Consider the following 26,268-nt stretch of genomic DNA (forward strand, 5'->3'; position numbering starts at 1 on the left):
GAATTGTGTCAATGCTTTGGGTGGCTTTTTTGTTAGTGTTAGTAAAAGTTGAGATTTCTTGTGCTCAGGGTGAATGCAAGCTTCATTAAACCCTGGCAAAAAACCCTATATTTCCTTCTGCTTGATCAGAAGTCATGGCAGTGGTTCGTGTGGTAGCTATCATTGGATGTTTTATTTTATTTTTTTTCCACAGTGTACAGGAAAAATATCTTCTTGACGTTGGTTTTAATAGGCTGATAGATGTTAGTTTTGTTAAAGGAGAATAAAGTTACAGTTTAAAAAAATCTTTTAGTGGCTTGCATTTAGGGAGAAATCTGACAAAGATTCCAAACTGTTTAATCATCAGAGTATTCCCACATGAGTCAGATATCATCAGTACAAATATTAAAAACTAGGTTAGAAAACTTTTACTTTCTTCAGGATACGTGGTTATGACTCAGTGCCTCTGAGTAGCACATAGGATGTTCTAACCACATTCCTTAGATTATGTTTTTGTTCACCCTTGTCTTTCTGAAATAGTTTTTGCACTATCTTGTTTTCTTTAGGTTACCCCAGTGTATGAGGAGTGGACCACAATTGATTGGTACCAGTTTTTCTGCCTATGGGAGAAGCTGCCTGCCTCAATGAAGCGTGTAGCTGAGCTGGTGGGGATCGAAGAAGGCTTTCTGGCTCGCTCTGTAAAGGGCAGAATCATAGCTAAAACAGAGAAACAGCATAGACAACTGGCCATCCACAAAAGGTAGCCACAGCTGGACACAGATGCAAAAAGACCAGAAGCTATAACATGTGGAGAGGACAGGTTCTGCATCTGCATGTTTTCTGGAACTGGCCCTCTTACTGAGTGATCTGGTTGCTCAGATACATTTACAGAGAACCTGGGCCTGGTCTGCTCTGGACCGAAAGTACTGCTGTCCTAAGATGTTTGTGTTGTTACTATCGGAAGCCATCTTCTGTGTTCCTTCTGTGTGCCATCCTTTACTGCCCTTCTGTCCTGTACTATCACAGTGCATTTTGCCCATGCACTAAGCTGCCCTAGATGATGATTTTATTTCTATGTATGCTTTTTCTACAGGTTTTTCACCAGTCTTGCGCTCCTGGATTTAATCAGTGAGATTCCCTTAAAGGATATGACCAAGAAATACGGTTGTAGTCGTGGCCAGCTTCAGTCCTTGCAGCAGTCTGCTGCTACCTATGCAGGTGAATTGCATGAGCAAAAACTCTCAGTAATCTTGGGCTAGTCTTTTTTCTTTCTTTTCAAATTGGAGGATAAGGTAACTGCAGTGTGGTACTAACAGCAATAGGTCATGTAAACCACTTTCAGTTTTATAAGCTAAACTGTGAGATGGAATCACAGAGTGTGCTGTGGAAACGGGGGTGAGCTAAGTGAAATCAGGCAGTGTTGTAGCATGCTGAGGTCTATGGAAACTGTTTATTTGTTTATCATGCAGGAATGTAGTTTGCTCAATATTAAGTATGGAAATTAAGTACAAGTCCATTCTGAAGCTTTGCTATACAGCAAAAAGTACCTTCAGAAAGGGTGAAGTTTGAGGTGTCTAAGCCTCACCATGGCTGTTTCCCAGTTGCAAAGTTCATTAGCCAGAAAGTTTAAAGTTTCAAAACAGACTGAGTAATTTTAGATCATTTGTCCCCAGATATCGAAAGATCAGAGAGCTGTGACCTTTAACCTAACTTCTTAAAAGGGGCTGTGCAGGAAAAGAGGTAATAGCACAACCATGTGATTAAGAATTTTTTTCTGTCACCTAAGTCCTCCATTACTCTGTAAGTGGGTCTTCCATTTGGAAGACAGTTTTAGCTCAACTTGCCAAATCCCATGTGTGGGTTGTAGCATGAGTCAAACGCCAAATGAAACTGAGTAGTTTAAATTAATTCTGGCATTATAAATGACTTTCTGTTGTAGCAGTTTCACAATTCTCTATTCCCAGTGTTAATTGTTTTCAGCAGTCAGGTGGATTAGTACAGGAACAAAAATAATTTGGGAACTAAAGTTAATCTGTTGACATGAAATATAGTTAAGAAATATGATAAAAGTTGTATTCTATAATCACTATTAACAAAATGGCATTGAGGGATGCTGTGTCTTTCGGTTATTTTCATATTGTGTAGGTGCAAACTGTGAGTATGAAACTATCTTTTTCCTGTTTTTTTTTTTTTTTCTTTCTTTCTTTCTTTCTTTCTTTCTTCCTCCCATGCTCTGGGGACTGCCGTTGTAATGTGTACCGTAGGTTTTGCCATCTCCTATGGTACTCTCAGTAACTGAAGTTATGCAGGCCAAATTCTGCTCTTATAGAAATCAGTGCCAACTTTCCTCAAAGATCTGTGGCTTCTTTTAGTGCCTTTCATTGCTGCTTTTTCTGTTTTCTTTTCCTCATTGGGTTTGGTTCATGGGGATCCTGTTATAGAATATGCATGCATTTCATACTTGTAAGATTAGGAACCTTGTAAAAGCAGTGTCATTCAGAATTTCTGCCTTGCTTGTAAACTGGTTAATTCTAGCTTAAATTGAGTTCTGCAAGAGCAGCTCCTAGTCAGAGACATAATATGCATGTGTTAGGGAATGGTGGCAGTTCCCATATGTACTGGGGAGGCTAGAAATGTAAAGGTAATGCCTATTCAGATGCGGGGAGAGAATGGATCTAGCTTAGTAGAACAGAACCTAGAGTTAAGTCTCTGATGCAACTTTTACGTTCTAGGAATGGTAACAGTTTTCTCTAATCGACTGGGCTGGCACAACATGGAACAACTGCTTTCTCAGTTCCAGAGCCGACTCACTTTTGGTGTTCATAGGGAACTATGTGACTTGGTACGCATCTCTCTGTTGAATGCGCAGTGTGCTAGGATGCTTTACAATGCTGGCTTCGTCAGAGTGGCTGATCTTGCTAAAGCCAGTGCTGGTGATGTGGCGACTGCTCTGAAGAATTCAGTGCCATTTAAAAGGTGAGAAATCAGTCCAGGAATCAGATAAGAACTTTGTTTGTAAGGTAAAAAATTACAGAAAGAAACCTGTAATTAAGTATGGCAACCTTTGGGACTTGGTGCCAAATGTTAATTAAAAATAATATGTAGCTCACTGTGACTGATCACAATAATGCCATGATTATTTTGAAATTAATAGAAGTGTATTGTATTTGCAGCATAACAAGAAAATGTAGACCTCCCAAGGTTGCTTCTCTTTTTGACCTACTGTTTAGTCCTGGGCAAATTGTTAAAGCTTTCTGGAGACTTTTTGCTGCCTCTAAAGAAGAGTTAATGCTTTCCTGCTCCTCCATATGATCAAATGTATTCATGATGTATTGCAGTTTATCATTTGAGATTCTCTTGTGATCTTATGTTAGTGCAATGACAAACTTCCAGGATGAAGTACCTATCAGGGTGTGCCATGACACCTGTCTGGCTCATGCTCCTAGTGCATGGAGGGTGGTTGATTTAGTTCTGCATCTTGCACTAGTAGGGAGTCAGGGCTCATCTGGGGTATATATTTGGATACAGAAACTTGGGAGTGCTTCTGGGGTATGCAGTCTAGACATAGCTATTGATAGCTTTCATTGGCACCAATTCACATTTATAAAACTAAAGTAGTCATTTGCTCTTAAGTGTAGTATGTTTCGGACATGTTTCTGTGAAGCTATCGTGCTAATTGAAAGAGGAGTGGAGCAGGATAGTGCCAATTCCTTACGCTGTTTGCTATTACCTGTATGAATGTTTACACCTGTCTGTTACCTTTGCTGTAGCGTCCGTAGGGCTGCGGATGAAGATGAAGAATCAGCAGAGGAGCGTCGGACTATGTGCAGCATCTGGATGGCCAGAATGAAGGGCTTAAGTGAAAGTGAAGCAGCTTCCCTCATTGTGGAGGAAGCCCGAGGGCTTCTTCAACAGGACTTGGCACTGATGGGAGTGCAGTGGAATCCAGAGTCTTTTCTTGAGTCTGATACATCCTCTGTGACCAGCAGTGAGTCAGAGCTGGAAGACAGACTACGTAGATCAAATAGAGAATGGTCATCTCAGTCTTCTAGGGCACTAAAAAAACAGTGGCACAGAGTTCAGCATTGTAATGGCCCTGGTTCTGAGGCTGGAAACTTAACAAATATTAAAAAGGGATATAAAAGACGACTAAGCGGTAGTACAGCAACCTCCAGTTTTCAGAATGAAGCCCGAGGCAGGGGACAGGTTCAGGCAGAGGAAGGAAATGGCGATGTTGTGCAGACTGCTAGAAAAAGGCCAAATCTGAGTCGAGATAACGAAAACATGGAAGGTCTTTCTCAGGTCAAAACCAAGACAGATTCCAGGACAGCAATTCTACAACTCCGTACTGAGCAGGGAGAGACACCAGCATTGAGAAAAAAGTCTTCAGCTTCTAGATTGATAAGAAGTATGGACACACATTTAAACTGGACTAAGAACAAAACTACTTCAAAAACTGCTTCAAAACTGCAGAGGTCACTGCTTGAAGATTCAAATAAGCTTAGTGCAGACATACAGGAGCCTTCTGCTTTCCACCACCACATTTCTAAAGATATCTTTTTTCCTGACCAAAATAATAAGGAATTTATAGAAAAAGGGTCTATGACTCATAAAGTCTCAAATTCTGTACTGACAAGGGAAGTTAACCTTGGGAGCAAAAATAAAATGGCAGGATTATTTACAGAGCCTTCTGGCACTAGTGAAGGCATGCCTAAGGAGAGAGCATGTTTTCAGGCAGCTGTTATAATGCAGGGTACTCCACATGTCAATATGGAGACAGATAATACTGTAGAAAGTCCAGAAATATCTGCTAGTGCTAGAACACTGAAAAATGAAAATACTGATGATAAGCAGAATAAAATCAATAAAATGCAAGCAGGTAAGAGCTGTACTGACGAGATGATTGGTGAGCAGCAGACTGCTCTGGACACAGATCATTGTAATGTAACTGCTAGCTGTTCTGGAAATGGACATATCCATAGTCGTAGCAGGAAACAGAAGTCTGTGCATTTTTGTCCTGGTGAGGATAAATCCTGCCACTTTCAGATTCAGAATAGTGGCAAAAATAGGAGCAAAAAGCCCAATGGAATATTGTTACAAGCTGGAGGAGTGCAGAAAGCAGACAGTCATCCTGAGGATTTTCTGAAAAGCTCTCTATTAAAATCCAGAGCTGCTTGTGATGCAGATGGTGTTCAGCATGGTCCAGTCTCTGATCCCATCTCTGACTCTAGAGACTTTGAAGACAGCTTCCGGTTGGATACTCAGACTGAGAGGATAATAAAACAGGAGGTAGCAGTTGGAATTGCAGGAGAGCAGGGAAAGCAAGGTTCAGAGCTGGCAGCATTACCGCTGCAGGAAATCTCCAAGAAGCTGAGCTGTGCTAGCATTTCACAGACTGAAAATGCTACTGATGAAAGGCTGGCTGCAACAGTTAGGAAACGGGGCTTATCAAGTCTTGCCACAACAAATAACATTATAAAAAACACAGATCACCACTGCAGTAATAAAGTTATGGAGTCTGGAAGCCTTAATTTACAGCCTGTGCTGAAAGAAACAGAATCTGCACCTTGCCTTAAAGGAAGCGATTTCTCAGTGACTGACTCCCAGCTGCACAGTTTTCTACAGGATTACCAGACCCAAAATTCAGTGAAAGGGGAGTGTGCTTCTAAAGGGCTTAATAAAATGACCTCTCCTGTTGGTAGGCAGCACCTTGTGCAAGTAGAATGCCATCCTGTCCCTGAAACAAGCCTGAACATGAGTGATAGCTTGCTGTTCGATGATAGTTTCAGCAACGTCAATGACCTTGCAGCTATTCATGTCATGGAGGCTGACAAAGAAGAACCTGTGGGAAAGCAGGGGGCTTTGCTTCCCCTAGATGGTCTTTTGCAGAACCTAAGGCCTGTTCAGAATAAATTTGATGTCAGTGGCAGTCAGAAAGAACATGAAGAGCCTGCACAGTGTAATGACGTGTTTCTAGCATTCTCTGATCTAATAGCTGAAGTTTTAGATCATGCAAATTCCCCGTCTTTTCAGGGAGATCTTCCTTCTACAATTCATGGTCAGTCAGGATTGAGAAACCCAGTGATTTGTAATGATGACCCCAGACAAATGGATTTAGTAGGGGATCAAAGTGAGAAGCTCCAAAGAAGCCAACAAGCTTTAGACAAGAAAATCCATCCAGACTGCACATTTGAACTAAGCCCAGGATTGCAGGATGTATTAGACAAATGGCCTAGTCCTTCAGGCATTGAACCAGTTTCAGTAAATCCAAGAAGCTCCTGTTTGAAAGGAAAGTTAGTTGCTTCTAATGCTAATCAAGAGCCAGCTCCAGGTTTTGAATTTGACCGTTGTCAGGCAGATCCATTGCCCACATGCCACGGTTTAAAAAACTGTTTCAAAGTTAAAGAAAACAAAATGGAAGCCTTGGATGCTCAGAAATTAGACTGTATCACTCTTCTGCTCAAGGGGAGCAACAGAACATCCGATCTGCTACCAGATAGTATTAATGGGTTTATTCCTCCAACACCCCCGAAAGAACCTTTTCCAAAGAGTTCTGCTTCCCTCTCTGTGAAATCTGGAAAGAAGAGACATGTCACCTACACAAATGAAGGGCAGCAGTTTCAATCAAAGCAAAATAGGAAGGATGATGCAGAGCAGTGGGTGAAAACACTCCAGTCAAATGCTGGGAGTGCATACCCAAATGAGGCGGATATAAAAGATGATTCCCTTATAGGCCAAGGCTTTTCACTGCAGCTGTCTCAGAATGTTTTGCCACTCGTTCCGTCAAGTGCTGAAAACTTCACTATTATTGACGTAGCAAGTGACAAAGCACTTTTCCAGACTTTTGTTGCAGAATGGCGAGAGAAAAGCAGATTCTCCATCTCAGTAGCATGTGAAAGAACGAAGTGTCTTTTGTCTCCCAGATCAACAATTGGTGGCAGATTCAAACAAGGTCAGTTCCATGTTCCAGTGTGTTATTTTGCAAGCAGCAGGGTGGCTTCTTCAGCTTAAGGCAGGAGAGCGAAGGAGGAAAGGACTTGCGAAAAAGGAGGAAAATTACTGACAATAATTGAATGTTGTTGGTCCCTGTAAAGCAAAGGAGCTGGGTCTTGGCAGAGGATGGAGAACTGGGGTCAAGCATTGCACTGGTAGGATGGAGCTGGGAGGAGTAAGTCTGTGTTGCTAGTCCTTGGTCGCGATTGTGAAGTAAAGCGTGTTTGCTTGCGAGAGAGAGAGCATCTGAACATACAAGCTTAATTGTACCTCTAATTTTGAATTGGAAGCATGTCGTGCAGTCCGTTTATTGTGTTTTTTCTTTCCATGTAATAAATAAGTTTTAATATATTTTTAAATCAGTAATATATTTGACAGTACACTATTCAGATTGTTCTGGGTCTCCACCAAGCAGTGTTACTTAAGGGATAGCTGTCTGATCCCAGGTTAAATACTTTCCAGTCTGCAAAAAGTTAATTTATAATTCATCTGTGTATGAAATTCAGATCAGTCCCTGGGTTTTTATAACACTGCTTCATTTTTTTGCTGCCATTCATATTCATGTATGGCACTTTGCTCCCTGCTGCTACTATATAAACATACTCTTCCTGTAAAATAACAAGATTAAGCAGAGTTAGATTACTTGCTGTTATATAGTCATAACAACAACAACAACAACAAATCTTCACTATGAAAATATAATTTTGATGGACAAATATGAAGTGTTTTACAGAGCGAAAGGAGGGAATACAATTACGTCTCAACTCTTCAAGGGCTTGCTAGGGAAGGACAGAGTTTATCAGGTGTGCTGTACTGGTGACTGTTAAAGGATAAGAGAAGATCTCGCTATTCTAAACATGTTTTTTCAGAAAGAAGCACAGAATTTCTCTCTATAGATAAAAATGAAGGATATATATTCACTTTTAAGGAATTTAGACACAACTGTGTGCATTTAAATTTTCAGAATCCAAACTCCTCTGTATTTACTGATGCCATTTTATAATTGTAACTAAAAAAATATTCCTTTAGTGAAATCTCCTCAGTGGATGCAAGTTAAAGATGATGGATTTCCTGTCCAAGGCTGCGAAGACATCTTGGTAGTTGGACTGGCAGTGTGTTGGGGTGGAAAAGATGCCTACTATATTTCTTTGCAGCAGAAGCAAGACCAGACAGGTAACTCTGCAGACAGGCCATGCTGCATTTCATGATACTGCATTTCAAGAAAGAAACTGGGAGAGATGGATTCTTTTGAAGTGTTCTGAATGTCCCTACCATGGCTCAGTTGTGTGATGGAGTGATTAGCTGTATTACTTGCTCAACCCTCTTAAGTGTTCAACACCCTTGAACAAATGGCTGTGGGTATATCTCTGCTGCTATACAAGAGGGGCACGTAATGGGCTCAAGCACTGGGCTGCTTATCATGTGTACTGCTTAAATGTTAGCTTACTCCCTTGTTCTCTTTCAACTTCTTCCAGCTTCCTCTCTTCAAGAACGAATCTGCTTGTGGGAATGAGGGGATGTGGGTGGTTATTAGCAGGCAGGACATGACTCAATCTGTGCTACTTTGTATCATGGCTAGGGTTTGATTCCTGTACCTCCTTTATTTAGTAGTGTAGATACAGCATGTTGGTGTTTTGAGCGCTACCTCTGGTTTGGTGAATTATGTAAAATCAGCATAGTTTTCTTGTTATTTTTTCACAGTCCAACAGTACTTTGTTCTGTGTTTTAGTTGATTGAATTCAAGATTTTCTCTCACCTTTCCTACCTTATAATGGGTAAATAGATTATTTTTGTTTGTATTTCCTGCCTTAGAAATCAGTATGAGTTTGGCACCACCACCTTTGGATGAAAGCCTGTCTGTAACAGAGAGACTGTATCACCTGCAGCAGTATCTGCAGAAGACCAAGCAAGAGCGTTCACTTGTCATGTACAACTTCATTCAGCACTACAAGACCCTGGTGATGGCTTGTGGCATCTCTTTGGAAGGAAGTTTTGAGGACCCAAAGGTTTGTAGGATCAAGAAATTGCTTGGGCAAAACTACTATTTTAAACACAGAAGTGGAAAGACGAATACTTTTTGATGCTTTGCTTATGTTATTTAGAATTGATTACACACATCTGTCAGGAAATTAAGTGAAATTTTCTTCCATTGGGAAATCTAGAACGGTATTTAGAGGAGACTTCTTCTGCTATGTGTATTTGTGATATCTGCAAGAGAAATGGAACAGATTCAGTGGTATATTCACATGTTAATCTCTTACACTCCAATACTTGGATAAGGAGGATGAGTTTGAGTTTCTCCCCTGTCCCAGTAGACAGGGCTGAACTCCTGTTTTGCTGCTGTAAGGAGCCTGGGACTGAAATGGCAAAAGTGCCTCGGGCTAGATTATTGGTTCTGAGAGGAGAGGACTCTGAGCAGATTTACCTGCTATATGTGTTGCCACCCCTTACTACCACAAGTTCCTCAAAACAAAATTAAATTTGCATATAATTTAAGATGTGGGGTACCATTTGTAACTCAAATGAAGCACTAGAAAGAGCAAAAGCACCTTCTAGTCCTAGTTAAGAAAAACTTTAGAGGCATAGAAATTACTGGTGGTGATTTTTAAAGCTCGCATCACACATGGGCTGAATAGCATGATTACAATATTAAAGTCTGCAGGTAAGTATCTAAGCTGTTCAACAAAAGAACAAGCTCAGACTTTTGAAGAGATGTTGTTTTAGGATAAAAATAAAGAACGATAAAAGTAGCTCTGTTCCCCACACTGTCCCATGTGTGAAATGGAGTCATACTCATACTCGATCATTTTAATGATGGAATATATTTGCATATATATAAACACACACACACATACGTATATGTGTTTTTTACCTTTTGCCTGCATGGCAGAAACAATGTAGCAACCTGTGCTGTGTACTATTTTGGCTCAGTAAATTGAAATACAGCTAAGAGCCAAATCACTTTGAAGATGGTGGGAGGTATGGTGCATGCCAAGAGTAAAATTTGCCTAGCAGAATTCTTACTGCTGGTCCTGATATGCAAGAAAGAGGAGGAGAGCCCAGCCTGATCTGTCTTCTCAACTGATAGCAACTCCAGATTTTTACAAAGTCAGTTTTCAGAGTAAGCATGTTTTAATCCTGATTTTCATATTTAATCCCTTTTGTGTAAGTTTTAATATATGAAAAACTAAGGGCAACACTTTTAGTTGACAGAGGATAAGGTTTTTAAATCTGTGGAACTGACTTTCAGTAAGAATGCAGCTTTTCAGTGGTTTATGCCCTCTTGAAGTTTCTATCTGAAATCATGTAACTTTTTTCACAAATGATTGCACTCTGCCTGCCAGATCAAGAAAAATGATCTGCCCTATAACCTTGCATTAATCTGCAATTATTTATTTACATTGTATTATGATTAAAATGGCAGAAACGTCTCATGGAAGGTCTCTCTTTTAAGGTTGCATGTTGGCTGCTTGATTCTGGCTCTAAGGAACGTACACTGCACAACATGGTGACGAACTTTCTCCCCCATGAGCTACCTCTACTGGAAGGGGTAGGCACTGGCCAAGGGGTGCAGAGCCTGGGGCTTAGTGCCACTACAGATCGTTCTGGGCGGTACAGAGCAGCTATAGAGTCTGTGCTTATCTTCAATGTCATGAACCAACTCCATAGTGAATTACAGAAGGAAAATCTGACAGGTAAAGAGAGCTCTTCTGCTTAAGGGCAGAGGTTGAGGGTAAGGGAAGCTACACTGCCACAAGCTGAATGGTGGAGAAGAGAGGAGGTTTGGGAGTTCTTATCGAAGTGTATCGTATTGCAAAATGCTGACTTGTTAAAAGAAAAAAGGGAATTTCCTTTGGAAGTACATCGGATTTGTCAAAAAATTAAGTGGGGCACAGCTTGGGGATTCAGGATAGTATTTAAGAGGTGTTTGTGCCCTGAATATCCAACAGTTCCATTGGTTAAGGCACCCACTTGGGTAATAGAGCCTGTTTAAAGTCTCTGAATCAAGCAGAGCAAAGACTCAGTCCTTGAACTTTCACCTCCCAGGTGAGTGCCCTGGCCATTCTGAGGAGATCTGTGGACGTCTTTGTGGTTTCTCATGAGCATTTTCAAAAGCTGTTGCTTTTCCTTGTCGGAGACAATTCCTAAAATCTCCAAATGTTTTCTGAAGAAGTTTTTTTGTTCTTTGGCCTGCCCACGTGTCATTCCTTGCTCTGTATGCATTGTATCCATGAAACTTGTGATCTCATAGTGAATGGTCCAGTGCTTTTCCACTAAAATTTGCTGGCTGCTGTCCCTGTTGAAATTAAAAAAAAAAAAAAAAAAAAAAAAAGGTACCCTATTCCTGAGCCTTGTGATTTTTGTTTCCACTAGATTGTATCCAAACCCTAAGGTTAAAGTCCAGGCTCACTAAAGTCTTGTATCACCAGTTTACAGCGTCATTCATAGTCATTATATATAAATCTTGGAATGTCTTTAAAAGATGTGAGTGGTGGAATGGAAGTGTATCAAGTTAGATAGCCTTTATATTAGGGTGGTCTGCGGTTTATAAAATGTTCAGATCCAAGAAGATGGGTGTTTCTTAGCAAAAACATTTTTGGCACAAGCTGTTAGATTCTAAAATATTCTGAAAACAAAGATATTTAAGTTAAATCTGTATTAAAAGATTTCAATGTGTCAGGACATTCAGGATTTTAAAATTTAGGTGGTTTTCTAGGATTCCCCAACTGCATTTTATGAATCTGCTATAATTGATCTGTTTTTGATGCCATAAATTTTTTCTTGGGTTTTGTTCTTACTGCAGATGTGTTTTCTAAAGTGGAGATGCCCACCCATTATTGCTTGGCTCTGCTGGAGCTGAATGGCATTGGTTTTAGCACAGCAGCATATGAAACCCAGAAACAAGTCATGCAAGCTAAACTGAATGAGATTGAGACCAAGGCATATCAGCTGGCTGGTCACAGCTTCTCCTTGACCAGCCCTGACGACATCGCAGAGGTATGTGAAGATTAGGAGGGTGGTAGTGGTGGGGTAACTTTCTCAGAAGTTACCCTGATGAGGCCTTCGCTTAGAGTTAATGAAAACCCTAGAGGGCACAGAGTATATGAAGAAAAGACGAAATCCAATTTAATTCTACTCTTTTGTAGCTTTGTCTTTATGCTCATCATGAGCCCCTCACCTGCAAAGTGTAGGACATTTCCTGTCTGTTTTTGATCATTGCAGTTTCCACTAACTTCACCAGAAATAAAGAAGAGGGGAAGCACTGAGTGGAAATAAATAACGTTGTTTTTGTAGGACCTTGGCTTCTGCTGGTACTCCAGTCACATGGCTTTTGAAATATTTTGAGTTAATTGGGCAGGATTAGAGCTGCTTTGTTGCAACATCTGTATTTTGCATACATGAGCTGCAATATTGTGTAATTTAAGCCTAAAAGTAATTGTACTGAATAAGTTGCTTTGCTGCTGCTGTGTCTGTACAGGCATGAAAGACTCCTTTAAAAGTTTTGAATCAAGTACTGTCTGTCCTTAATAACCTGCAGACTTGTGTATAGAACTGAATTCTTTAATAATAACCTAAGAAACAGATAAATTTGTATTTAAATTAGTAATACTTTTATTCATTGTCTCCTAAATAATTTACTGTCTTTATTTATATATATCTAAAAATACACATATATATTTATATATATATGTATACCGTTTATAGGAATAAATTAGAATTGTTGTACAGGTGTTCTGACAATTTTAGTTCAGTTCTCTATACTAGTTTCTCTCTGAGGGGCTTGGGCTTTTGCTTTTTTGCTTTTTTGCTTTTGCTTTTTTTTTTTTTTTTTTAAACTTCCATACTAGTCACAGTTTTCAAGCAGCCATCGCTAGAAGAAGTTCCACAAAAATATTCCTCCTTTGATGCAAATACAGTAGTTTTACTCCATAACATTAGTGTAAGACCAGCTGGAACTCCTGAAATAATGCTCTGGTCTAGTTTCACTCTGCTTCAGGGAAAAGGGGAAGAAAAGCTTTTCTGAAATGCTGTTCTCCGAACTGTGGAAGCTTGTTTTTCATGTAGAAATTTTGTTAGGAACCATGTGACATATCTTGTATCAATTAGTAGAGCTTTACCCCCTTCTAATTTTGTGTCTGTGAAACTTTTGTGCTACACAAATGTATGAGAAAACAACTTCTGTTCCTTCCTGCCACCTGTGAAAGGAAACACAATAGCTGTTAAATAGTGTATTATGCTACACAAAAACATAGACTGAAAAATGAAGATCTGTGTTGTATCTGTTGACAAGTAAACATATATTTCATTTTCTACTTCCTGGCAAATTGCTAGAAAAACTAATGTTCTAGCTGTTTTGAAAAAAGTATTTGTGACCACTTCCTTCTGTGCCACTTGTGTTGCTCTGAAGCCTGTTCCCTAATAAGATTTCTTTTCTTTGGCAATGTTCTTCCCATTTTTAGTCATTTTTAACTCCATACTTCATTACAGTTGGCTGTCAGCAGTAACCTCACTTATTGGATGGAGTTAATTACCTTTTCTAAAAACATACATCTGAACTCAAACTTACAGTATGTAGAAAATGAGATTTTAGATTGTGTTTTGTAGTTAATTAAAATGAGGAGGAATGACTTTGATAGCACAGATCTTTAATCAGCTTTTTAATTACCTGAAGCATTACTACTATTCTTTGGTTAGAATACAAGCTGTTTAAATGCTCAGTCACTATCTGTTTTCTCCAGAGAGCAGCATATAGAAACTGATTGGAAGTGCTGGCCTTTTTCAGGTTTTGTTCCTGGAGCTGAAGTTGCCGCAAAATGGAGATGTGAAAGTTAAAGGGAACAAGAAAACTCTGGGTTGTGCCAGAAGAGCAATTGCTAATGGGAACAGGGTTAGGTTGAGCAAGCAGTTCAGTACAACCAAGGTACAGTAAAGTCTGGTTCTAGTCTGAAGGTGACTGTAAAAATAACTCCCTCTTAATTCACACATCTGCTACCTGGCTGCATGAGAGTTAGATTTGCTGCCTTAAATGATAGTAAATTTTTACTGCCTTCTGCTCCTCCAGATACCACTGGAAATTCAAACTGGATTCTGCCTTCTCCATTAGCGGAGTTATTAACTCCTCCTACTCTTTGGAGGCCTGAATGTAGTGAGGACATAACTATAAATAGAAGGCTTCGGTAAGAATAAATCAGGCAGAATTTGGTTTGCAGAACAAAGTACAAGACCAAAATAGCACAGTAATTTTGTAAAGCCAATAGTAGAAGAATTTTTCAACATCAGCTTGAAATATACTTCAATAACGTGATTAAACACAGTATTTTCCCTGCCTGTTACTGCTATATCTATGTTCTGTGCTTCGGAAAATCTCTTTTCAGAATGGTTAATCTGACCTATCAAATTGAACATATCAGAAGCTTGTATATATCTGAAAGCCATCAACATGCTTGCCAGTTACTAAATATATTAATAGTGGTATATTAATACCAATTACCTCAGGCAAATGGCTGCTATTGTCAGACAAGTGATATTAGCAGATACATGTAAGTTTGCTGTTTTCAGGACTCATTCATTTGTGTTGTTTTCTTAGTTTTCCCCTTGTTCAATATAGTTAGTGGTTGGAAGGCAAGTATTGATCTTTGAAACTCAAGTGGCAGTGAAGAAGTGAGCGTGTAGTGGTGGCACGGCAGGGAGCAAGAGGCAAAGTGAGGATTCCTTCCCTTTGCGATGTGGAGGGCTGAGGCTGTAGCTACCTGCTGTATACAAAAAGGTTATTTTGAGAAATGATCTTGTGCAAATGATTGAAATTCTTGTTAGTCCCTTCATGTTTCTGATGTTAACTAAAAAGATTTTATTGCTAGCTTTGTCTTGCAAGGAGCGTGGTCGAGAGCTTTTTTTTATGTGTTCCTAGCATACGGATAGGAGAGAACAGGGAGAGAAATATGCAAGAGGATGGAGGAGGAGCAGCATTAACACTGAGCGAGAGGAGACAACGTAGGGGACCCATGGCAAGCGATGCTTTATTTGACCATTTCAGGTGACTTATTTGTTGGTGCAGACTAAGAGTGGTGAAGAGGACTCAAAAGTCCAGAGAGAGGTGATTGCAGTGCTTTGTGTGATGTACTGCAGCTGTGTCTCATAGTGCTTTCATTGCCCAGGTGTAGGCTTTGTAAGTGGGGGAATGTCCTTGTGATACTGAAGCAATGACTTTGGAAACTCACTGTGGGTGAAGAAGTTGCTAATCCCTGCAGAACTGCAAAAACTGTATTTAATAATTAAACTTTTAAGGTAGCTAATTATGGCCCTTTCTCCCCCCAAGGATATTTTGGAGAAATTAAAGGCACTTCACCCATTGCCAGGGCTGATACTGGAATGGAGAAGGATCAACAATGCTATTACTAAAGTGGTGTTCCCACTACAGAGGGAAAAGCGTTTCAATTCTGCGCTAGGAATGGAGAGGATATATCCAGTGTCACAGACTCACACAGCTACAGGTAAAGAAATGTGTGCAAAATCCTCCCTTGTCATTGATTTTTGGCAGCTTTCCTAAGGGGAAAAGACAAGAAATGAAGCCTGTTTTTTCTTTCAAGCCGAGTGACAATACTAAAACAGCTGTTTCACATTAATCTGCCCTAAAAGTCCAGATCCATTGTAATCCATAGCTTTTGTGTTCCTGGAGTAGTATTACTAATTTCTTGCACATATTAGCATGTAAATCTTTGACCCCAGAAGAGGTCCAGGATTTTGGGGCTTTTGTTAATGATATGAAAATGCTGCAGGGGAATCAGTCTCAAACCCATTAAATCCAAATTAAATTTGCCCGCTATGTTCTGGAGAAATGACAAAAGCATATCCTTGTCTTAAAGGTAAGGGAAATGAGGAACAGAATTATGACAACATTGGTAAAGATACTGCCTAAGCTGAAAGCAGAATCCAAGAGGCTGTTATAGCTGTAATTCGTGGAAAAAGCAAAGCAGGAAAGCTGCAAAGCATCCATCACCATAGAAAGGCGTTCTAGTTTAGAATGAAAGCATAGTAAGGCAGGAAAATGGATTTGTTTTTAAAGGTGCTTGACAGGCAGTGGTTTTCATCTTGCTTCATTAAACAGGTTTCTTAGCTCACAAATCAGCAGTGGGAACAGTACTTCCTGGGTGAAAACAAAAATTGAGGAAATGGAACACTTGGTTGTTGGAGATGCAGATATGTACTCTGCTAGATTAGATGAGAGGGGCTCCTTTGGGCCCTTTCTTAATTCTAGCTTGTCTTACTTCTCAGGTCGAATAACCTTCACAGAGCCAAATATCCAGAATGTGCCAAGAGATTTCGAGATCAAAATGCCAGCTGTGGTTGAAGAGAGCCCACCCTCCCGAGCCCAGGGAAATGGTTATTCTCGTGCTGTTTCTGGGGGCAGGTAGGAGGATCTTGGCAAAGCCTCCGTCTGCTCTGCTCGTCTCAATTTGGTTGAGTTGTCAAATTTTCCTTTTCTGACTTCCCCTGCGGCTGTGGTCATGTCTGTGTGACTCATTACTCAGTGTTTCTCTTACAATTTCAGGGGAACAAATACCTAAATATCAGTGACACATGAAAGGCCTAATAAGGCTAAGTAACAGTATGTGGCTCCATGTTGCCATTCGCTTTTTGAAGTTCTTTATGAAACCAGCATTATGCTCCCTGTTATTGAATGGAAAGCCTGAGTGTGAAGAAAATCTAAACTGAACTTAGAATCTGGTTCAACCTGCTAGGACCTCCTCTGAAAGAGGATGGGAATATTGTGGTAGGAGTGGAAGAAAGTGCAACTGTTCTGTGCAGTGCAGCTCCCGGCGTCAGAGAGCATGGGTGAATGTGTTTTTTGTTCTCTGTTAATAATTTTACTTGTTATAAAGCACCTCCTGCAGAAGCACCCAGATTGTAAAACAGTTCTAAATCTGGTTTCTGCTAACCAAACACCCTATTTTGACAGCATTAAATGCAAATGCCTGAATGATTGCATAGCAGTCTGGTGAACTATCAAGATGCATCTTTGTATCTCTTCTCCTACCACTATGCACCCTGCACATCCTCGTGCCTTTAATGAGTCGAGGAGGGGAGCGCAGGAGTAACAGGATCTTGTCTATTATCTCTGTTCTCCAGGAGAAGAATAAGACCTGACCATGGAGGCAAAAGTGTCAGTTTAGGAATTGCTCTGACAGTGGTCAAGCTTGCAGCAGCTTTTTAGGATGTTTGGAGAGTGTGCTGGGTTTTTAGAGACTTCCTTGAAGAGAAGCAGCCCACTGGAGAAGTGGAGTGCTAGCTGTGCTTTTGAGAGGCTTGCTTCTCAGTCTGACTTTTGGAAATACATTCCTTACTTAAATCACTGTGCTAAGAAGACGGGCCATTGTAAAGATACAAAAATGACTGCTAGCACAGAAGAAGCTGTCATGTAGTCACCAGCCCAAGTCTGCAGGTGACAGGCCTTCCAAACTTCAGTCTGAACTGTCCTTTGTCTTAGTAACATGCCTAGCTGTCAGTGACCCTTCTCCTTCCTCCTGTTGTAAGAAGCTTCTGACCAATGGAGTGTAGCTGAATTATATTGCGGTAAAAAGCCCTTATTCATTCAACTAAACTGGGATGACCACTCAGGGTCAGAAGAAAATCAGCTGGCTTTGGGGGAATCTTTTGCTCAGTCTTTAGAGAGGAAAAGTACAATGTATTTTAAATATGTCTTCTGCAACTTCTGCTCTGCTTTTGCAGGCTTACTTGTGTGTACATGAGCATGTATGTATGCAAGCATGTGTACGTGTGTGCACTGTCTGGTGTTGTGGGGAAATCTTTTCTGGCTCTACTAGGTATGGTTTGGTGTGGGTGATAGCATGAAAATGATATTGGGAGAAGACTTGGCACTCAAGCTAGGGTGTTGAATTTTTAGGATTCCTGTAGGGCTCTTTAACTACTTTTCTGGACTGCACAGGTTTGAGAACTTTCATCTTACCTGTTCTGGAGTGGAATTATCCAAACACTGAATATACTAGGAAAACTTGTCCCTAAATCTGTTCAGAATCAGTATATCCCTTCAAGTGTACATACGGCCTCCATCTAATTCTCCTATGGTCAGATTAGGTATGGATTGTCCAGAAGACTGGGATAGAGGCTATTGTCTCTGTTTTCACTAATTCTTTGTGGAAAAAATGATTAAGCATCTTTAAATGCAGCTTCTAAACTCAGTGAACTACTGTCATTCTCTTTGTCTCCACAGAGGTAGAAAGCATTCCAGTATTTTGCCTAAAGGCCCCAAGGCTCAGGCTGAAGACAGAGCTGAAGAAAGAGGAGTCCCATTTTCTGTTAGCATGAGGCATGCTTTTGTTCCCTTCCCAGGTAATGCCCAGATCCTGCTCTCTGCTAGCTATTTGTTAAGAATATAGCTAACAAAAAAACTTAGATGAGATAAAGAGTGGAAGAAATTGTGACAATATTTATCTGTTTGAGCAGCCTACCTGGAAAACCAATGCTGTAGTTACAGAGTTTGCCCTCAGAGTTATTTACAAGGAGACTGTAAAGGAGAACATTTCAAATGGGAAAAGCATTCAAATGTTATGATTCAAATGTTCACACTTTCATTCCCTCTTTAAGAATATATATTTTTTAAGGAGCTATACTTATGCAGCCAATAAGACACAAACTGCAGTCTTATTTGACGTTTGCTGACATGTTCCTAATGTCAGTCACATTGCCTGCCCTGGCTCAATGCAAGTCTGCTGGTCTGATCCCTGTGCCGATCATTTGTATGAGGTGCTAGACTCTTTCACAGAAGCCTGGACAGATCCCTGTCTGGCAGTACTTGATGGGGCCCAGATGTAGAGGCTGGATGGTGAGCAGGTAGGCTTGGGCTTTGAGGAAACAGGCAAGAATTTGATTTCATTTTTACTGCTGATTGGCAAGACTTTCAGCAGTGGCATAAGCAACCCATAAAGGTTTTCACAAGAAAACATACTGAGGCTTGCTGAAGGAAGAGTTTTCATCCCCTGTCATGCGTCTCCAGATGTGCATGTAGAAAGTTGCATAAAAATGGATGTGGAAAACTTTGAGAGCAGAAGGTGCAAGTAGAGCACCTAAGAAGTTTTAGTCCCTTTCACTGTGTATAGCTGTTTATGCCTGTGTGAAGCTACTTCCAGTGCATGAGGGAAAGTTCTGATTTAGTAGCACGTGCTGTATCCTCTTTGCACTCGTATCATGCAGGCATAAATGACGGCAACAGTCAAGAAGATGGGATTCAGGCCTTCAGTTTCTCAGGGGATGGATGATCATGTGGTTGGAATGTGATTGGAGTAATTTATGAAATAATATTGCTTCAGGCTAACTTATTGTTGACTTCAGGTGGCTTAATCTTGGCTGCTGATTATTCTCAGCTTGAACTGAGGATCCTTGCTCACTTGTCTAGTGACTGCCGACTCATTCAAGCCTTAAATGGAGGTATTGATGTCTTTAAGAGGATTGCAGCAGAATGGAAAATGATTGATTCTGAAGCTGTTGGAGATAGTGTGAGGCAACAAGCTAAGCAGGTAATTTTTAGGAAAAATAATTATGCAGCAACTTGCTGAGCAGGAAGGTTTGGTGATCAAAACATCAGGGAATCACAACAGTAAGATTTTCTGTTCGGGTTCAGGTGTGACTGGAGTTGTTTGGTCCAGTAGCTGTTTAGTAGTTGCTTTATATGTCCTCCCAGTCTCAGCAAGTTTCAACTGGTGCTGACTGGGCTTTAGGGGGGATGAAGGTGGAAGAATGGCTTGTATTTGGAGGTAGTCTCTCTTCTTCAGTGCATGCCCTTGCCCCAACAGGTTTGTCTTCCAGTGATTCAAATTTTGTTTTGGTTCTGTTTTTTCTGCATGGCTCACCATATGATTGTGGTTCTTCTGACTGTCCTCTGGCAGATTTGCTATGGAATCATCTATGGAATAGGAGCAAAATCTTTAGGTGAGCAGATGGGGATTGATGAAAATGAAGCTGCCAACTACATTGAATCCTTCAAATCCAGATACACAGGTTAGGATATGGGTGTTTAGGAGTTGGGCTTTCCCCCACCCCCCTTTCACTTCGTGTCTCTTCAAATTCTAAATTTGTCTCTACCCTCTGCTACTTCTATCCCTTTCAAAATTTTTTTCATTTTTAGGAAGCTTTGCAAAAGTCCAGTGCATGAACAGAGCTGTTTGGTACTCCATAATGTTGTACTCTAAGTCCTCTTTTAGTCATCTTTAGGACATTGTTATTTGCTCCACAAATTAATTATTTTGTTGTTTTGTTCAATAATTAATCAGCCCTGGGGATTAATTTTAAAGCACTCAGCTTTCTGGATAAGAAACATTCTTTTTCTTATTCAAACACGTATCTTTAAAGGACATGTAATATGCCTTTGCACCAAAGTTCTTTCTATTTTAAATAAAACCATTTATCTGTTCTGTTCTTGTCTTCTGCTGTCATTGAATTTTAAACTGTTTTTCATATAACCCTTACATTTTTATCCAGCTACGCAGAGTAGCTCTCCAATACTTTGTAAAAAGACATTGCATTTCTAAGAAGACTGTTAGCTTTCTCTAGAAAAGCTACAGAAAGAGTAGAGTTGCACTGAGAAAATGAATTCAGGTCAAGCTCTAATTGTAAAACTTAGAAATGAGCTGGAAAATAAAGTTCTGAAGATTCAGGCTTTGTTTGTTCAAGTGAGAAATGCTGTCCCATTAAGAGTCTCTTTAGTCTCCAGTAACTTCTCGATAGTCTCTCCTTCGAAGACCTTAGAAATGACTTCCTGCCTTCTCCCCCTCTTAGCACATGCACACCTGTGAGCACACACTCTGCAGTATGTAAAGACCACCATATTGCAACTTCTCTTCCTGTGAATTTTCACTTGTATGTAATGCCAGGCTAAATTATTTAACATACCAAATTACTTACCTAAGGAATTAACTAACACTGTCAATCTTGGTCTTGAATAGCTCCTCTTATGTTTTACATTTTGTATACCTTGTAAAGAAACTGTCTGTTAACTTTTTCCACTTCAGTGCAGTTGTTATCTGATTTTGCAATGAAAAGGACTTTTCCCTGTCTCACCATACTCTGACCTACGTTTCTTTTTAACACCCTTGATGTATTTGCTTCTTTCCTTACAGAGCACAACTGGGTGAGTTTGTTTCATCTTAGAGTCTGAAGTGACAGTCTGAAATCGGGCGGCCCGAGGCATAAGGGCTCTGACTTCTACTTTCAGCTTACTCCCTTCCTACTACTTGTCTTCCCAGTGCTGCTTTGGGTCCTGACCTCTCCATTATCAACAGTACATGTATAATGCTCTGTGTGTGGCCACTGTGCAGAACCGTCTTCCTACTGCCTTGTGCACAGCCAGATGTCCTGACACTATGCGTATTTTCTTACACTTAGAGTCTTAGTAAGTTCACCCAGCAGAGCTGAGAATAGGCTGAATGAGTGATCCTGTGCTTTTGTCTCCTTCACTGACAGGGTGTAGGAAATGTAAAGCATTACCTACCTCCGTCCTGTTTAGGTTTCCCAGACCCCTTTCAGTGACCCTAGTGAGGAGTTAACATGAAACATCATCTGCGTTAGTGAATATTTTCTCTTTCCTTTTGCAGGGATTCAGAAATTCTTGAGGGAGACAGTGAGGAGCTGCAAAAGAGATGGCTTTGTGCAAACCATTCTTGGTAGACGGAGATACCTGCCAGCTATCAGAGATCCCAACCCCTACAGTAAAGCTCACGTGCGTCGAACTTAGCACTTTTTTTTTTTTCTAAGCATCCATTTTTGCATATCCTTAATTGCAGCTTTACAGGGTCTGTTGCCCATTTTAGTCATGACCTTCCACTTCTCACTTAATTCACTATTCCCTGAGTTGTTCTCTGAATAACAAAGCTTTTGTCATGATTTGTTTGACGTAAGTCTTCTGTGACTTGGTGTACAGCTGTCATCACTGTTCTAACCTCACTTCATAACTCCCACATTGGAACTGGAATGAGTAATATATTGATATAAGTGGACATGATTTTAGAAAGCCTCCACATAGCGATGTTTTTAACTCTTCAGGCTGAGTTGCTCCCACTCAGCAGTTTTTGCATGTTATATGTTGTCAGCACTTGAACAAGAAACGGCATTTTAAGTCCTGTATTTTTGGGTATTTATTCTTTTTCTCATTTTCCCTTAAGGAGAAAATTAGTGTAACTGGTTAGATAAATATTTACTTAATATTCACCTATGCATTGACATTATTTTTTGTTCAAGGTCATTTTGGATACATCTGCCATATATGCTGTACTTCAGTAATAGCGAATTGGCTTCCTGGGGAAATGGTGCATTTCTGTGGGGAGGAAGCATTATGCTTCTCAGTACCCAGCTGAATCAGAACATGTGGAATTAAAGAAGAGGGAGGAGGTGGAGGAGTTCGTACCTCAAGTTTGTTGAAAGGGGAACCAGGAGACTTTCAAAAGAATGCTTTTTTGAGATGATTTGGTTATTTAATCTGAAGGATACTACAACATGAGGCTTCACAGATGCACCTTCTATTTAGCTTCCATTTATTCTTTAAAATTGTGTTAAAGACCAGTTAATGAATTTTCTTTCAGCTTCCTCAGAACTTTCTTGCATACATTTCAGTTCTAATCTTGAGAAGGAAGAACCTCTCAAGACAGTTTACTTGTCTGAGGAGAGGACTGGTAGAGAAATTTCATGTATGGGCAAAAATGTCATTGTGTAATAGTGTAGTCTGGTGTGTTTTTGCACAACTGTAATGATCTGACAGTCAGGGTTTGCTGCAGTGTATCAGAATATGAATTCCAGTTTCTTGCCTTTGGTCCATTCCTGATAGTTTTGAAAATAGACAGAAGTACTTGGATTGACTGTGATTTTTCTGTTATCATGGATATAGGCTTCTCCATCTTGTGGCTTGTGACTTTTACAGGTTATTGCCTTCGATATTAATACATTTCAAATTTGTGGAAATCCTGCTTTTCTTATTCACCTGGAAAAATTTTGTGTATAAAGCTAGTCTTATGTCTTATCTTTTGTCTGGACATTTTAGTATGCCTGCATTTGGCCATGGATTGATTTATTGATGAATTACATGTGACATGCTGTATTTAATTTTTTGGGTGGGTGTTGAGAACAAGTATCTTTGTTTAGGCAGAGCGACAGGCTGTGAATACAACTGTTCAGGGATCTGCTGCTGACATTGTCAAAACAGCCACCGTGAACATTCAAAGGCGCCTGGAAGGTTTCTCCTCTGTGATCAAGTCTCATGGACATCTGGAGAGCTCATTCCGGAGAGATAAGACTGGTATGCTCACCTCTGCCATGCGCCCTGGAGTGAAACTTCTGGTGTTACAAATTAAAAGAAAAGTGCCCCCAAAAGCTAGGGGCTTTGGGTTAGGGGTGGGAGACGAATTTTATTTCCTGACAGCAGTAGGTCTGTGTTTACCAGGCAGAGCAACCCTAAGGAGGGGGGGAGAATATCTGCTCAACACATGAACCAAAGCAAATGCTGTGATCAAAAACCCCAATTGCCTCAAAGTACATCTTGCAAAAGTTGGTAATTGGAGTACATATGTATGCCACTACAGATTCTTTCAAAAATAGGAAGGAGAAACTGAGCCAGATGCTCTGGCTTCAAAGGCAGTGAAAAGATAGTGGAACAACTTCTTTTTCGAAACAGTACATTTTTTGTTAGAATTAAGTCTGGAATTTGTTGACTTATATTGACCTCTATACAGAGACTCCACAATAGTATTATACAAAGTGTTTATCAGCATGAATTTGTTCTGGATGCAGTTAGCAGAGCTATGCTGGGGTACTCTTTCTCAGAGGATTGCTGTGAAGACCTTTCATAGCATAGTATAGTCACCTGTCATATATTTTTAGAAAGATAATTTAAGGGACAGAGTGCTGAATTTGTTTGATAGTTTGTATGCTTCAACTTGTAACATGAAGCTGTCTTAATGTGAAGAATCTGATTCTTAGGCCTGGGAAAGAAAACCAAATAACTGAACCTCTAGAAATATGTCAGGGAGTTTTATTTTAGAGAGGCAAGATTCAAAGGTCTGCAAAGGATGCATCTTTGCTGTAAGCAGAAGGCATGTGCTTGGAGGATATGCTGGTTCTCCCCAGAACCAGAAGCTACTTATTTGTCCAGTGTAATTGTAGTAAGGAGAGTACCTGCGTTTGGCGTTTTTTTTTTTTCTCCTCTAATGCCATCTGTTTCAAGAATTTGAAAGAAATCCCTTTCAGCAATTTATAGATGCCTGTCCCAACAGAGATGTGTATTGAAGCATGTGCTTCTTCAGCATTGCTCTGCTTCAGTGTGAGGTTTATGTGAGGAATTGATGGTACAGTGAAGCCCTTCCTGTAGCTGTGAACTGGAATCCCCCTGTTTGCTAACCTGATAAATAACTTCAGAGTCTACATGTGGATTTTTATTTTTATTTAAGGCTTTTAACACAGAACAGTTTGTTCCATTCTGTCTTTGGCAGGCATGGCCTACCAGGATCCTGTTTTGTCAACTGTTTACTAGTTTATTCAAAGACTGCTCATTTTTTATCAAGAGTAGTAGCTGCAGTTTCAGATAACTGTATTTGGCTGGGTTGAAGGAGTCTTACTGGCTCTTTAGAACTAGCCATTAAAATCTTTTTGGAAGAAAAGCAGAATACTAATTCGTTGCCAGAAAGAACGCTATAAACCAAGTTCTGATTAAACTTGACATAATTTTGTTTAAAATTTACTTTTAAAACAGATGGTTCAGGAGGCGCAACTGTCTGTCTCGTTTCTGTTCTGATTCACATCTTTATAATTTAAGGCTGAAATGTTTATATCCAACATGCTTTTCCGTAACATTTTTCCCTCAGTAGCTGTACAAATATTGATAGAATAGTAATGTTTTGTGCTTTTATCTGTATGCACAGGCTTCTTCATTTTAAGGTTCCTCATGTTCTTCTCAGCATTATGCATATGTGCAATTTTTTCATTGCAAGATATATGTCTTTGCATAATGGTATCTAACAAACTGTGCTCTCACCTGTGTAGGAAGGCTAGAGGGGAAGAGAAGCAGAGGCATGTTACCTCCCATCAGTGGAGGTTTCTTTATTCTCCAGCTCCATGATGAGCTCCTCTATGAAGTTGCAGAGGACGATGTCATCCAGGTACGGTTGTGTGGTTGCTTTTTCAGCCATCTACTGCATTGCAATGTTTCAAACAAGCCCTCCTTCTAAGGGCTTGGCTTTTGGTCTCTGGATCCCTCTGGATGTATGCCAAAAGGTCTGTGAAAACAATGTTGAATGGGATGAAAAGCTATGTCTATATGTTTGAGCCCATTATTTTTGGGCTCAAGCCATTTCCAAGGCAAAAGTTCCTAGTTTCTGTTCCAAATGTGTGCTTTGCAGCTTATAACAGCAGCTTCATGCAACTTCTGTGCAAGACTTGATGACTGTTAATACTTGTAGGAGGAAGTTTTTTCTCATTTAGGAATTCCCAGAGTTTATTCCAAGGTATTTTTGCCTCCCTGTTATGCTCCCGTCTTTCTGTGCCTATCTCAGTACGGGTATTGTCACGGCTGTGGTTTGTACCCTGTGTAGGGAAAGGAGGACTCTGTTTTCAGTACTTATTTTCTCATTCCCTACCTACCTGTCTTTCTCTGGCAGCATGTCATGCAGTTAGCAGCATGGTAGATACTAGAAAGATACTGTATGGATTTATTCTCAGGTGAATATGTATCCCTGTGTGCGCTCTTCTGCTGTATAGATGCTCCTGCACCTGGACCTACTGTTTTCCCTGTGATGGCTTCCAGTAGTAAGCATTATCATATGTTGGCAGCTAAGTTTCTGCCTAAGTCCTGAGCCCAAATCCAGGGGTGGAACTCCCATGGTGTGCTCCCATAACTTGGCAGTGTCTTTCCCCTGCTTCTGCTCTCCAGGTACATGTCTGAAACAGCACCAAGTCATTTCCTGATGGCAAACAGTAACTGCTAAACTGAGAGACCTTTTAGTAATAGTAACTGGCTTGAGCATTTTTTTAGTAATTTTCTTAAAAACAAACGATTTAATATTTTTCTCTTGAATCCCACCTCTAGCATTTGTTCATTTTGCCAATGCTTTTGAGATGTATGCTTCTTCAATTTAGGGAGGCCGTTTCAGAGCTGAAAAGCCTCCTAGTCTTCATTCTGTAGAAGGCTGAAATCCCCTTAGAGTATGGGCTTTTGCTTCTTTAGACACTGGATCCAGGATGTCATAGTGTCTCCAGAAGAACTGAGGCCAAGCGGATTTCCTTAATATTTATTATTGCTGT

General features: G+C 40.2%; 1 protein-coding gene across 6 annotated transcripts in view; it reads left to right on the top strand.

The window, feature by feature from the left end:
* The window catches only part of POLQ (DNA polymerase theta), a 63,587-nt gene that overhangs the window by 25,494 nt on the left and 11,825 nt on the right, over nt 1-26,268 (top strand). The window contains exons 13-29 of one of the 6 annotated variants that reach the window (XM_026103488.2): nt 546-739; nt 1,073-1,197; nt 2,712-2,955; nt 3,750-6,931; nt 8,002-8,145; nt 8,785-8,978; nt 10,427-10,667; nt 11,777-11,970; nt 13,757-13,894; nt 15,290-15,464; nt 16,246-16,381; nt 18,203-18,321; nt 19,321-19,505; nt 19,875-19,986; nt 21,579-21,703; nt 23,119-23,272; nt 25,012-25,127. In XM_026103488.2, coding sequence (XP_025959273.2) covers nt 546-739; nt 1,073-1,197; nt 2,712-2,955; nt 3,750-6,931; nt 8,002-8,145; nt 8,785-8,978; nt 10,427-10,667; nt 11,777-11,970; nt 13,757-13,894; nt 15,290-15,464; nt 16,246-16,381; nt 18,203-18,321; nt 19,321-19,505; nt 19,875-19,986; nt 21,579-21,703; nt 23,119-23,272; nt 25,012-25,127 — 5,778 coding nt within the window. Of the gene's footprint in view, nt 1-545; nt 740-1,072; nt 1,198-2,711; nt 2,956-3,749; nt 6,932-8,001; nt 8,146-8,784; nt 8,979-10,426; nt 10,668-11,776; nt 11,971-13,756; nt 13,895-14,881; nt 15,068-15,289; nt 15,465-16,245; nt 16,382-18,202; nt 18,322-19,320; nt 19,506-19,874; nt 19,987-21,578; nt 21,704-23,118; nt 23,273-25,011; nt 25,128-26,268 lie in introns of those variants that run through there. The other 5 variants (XM_064519759.1, XM_064519765.1, XR_010391491.1 and 2 more) reach the window with 5 other exon arrangements.

Source organism: Dromaius novaehollandiae, chromosome 1, assembly GCF_036370855.1.
Source record: "Dromaius novaehollandiae isolate bDroNov1 chromosome 1, bDroNov1.hap1, whole genome shotgun sequence".
Taxonomy (NCBI): Eukaryota; Metazoa; Chordata; class Aves; order Casuariiformes; family Dromaiidae; genus Dromaius; species Dromaius novaehollandiae.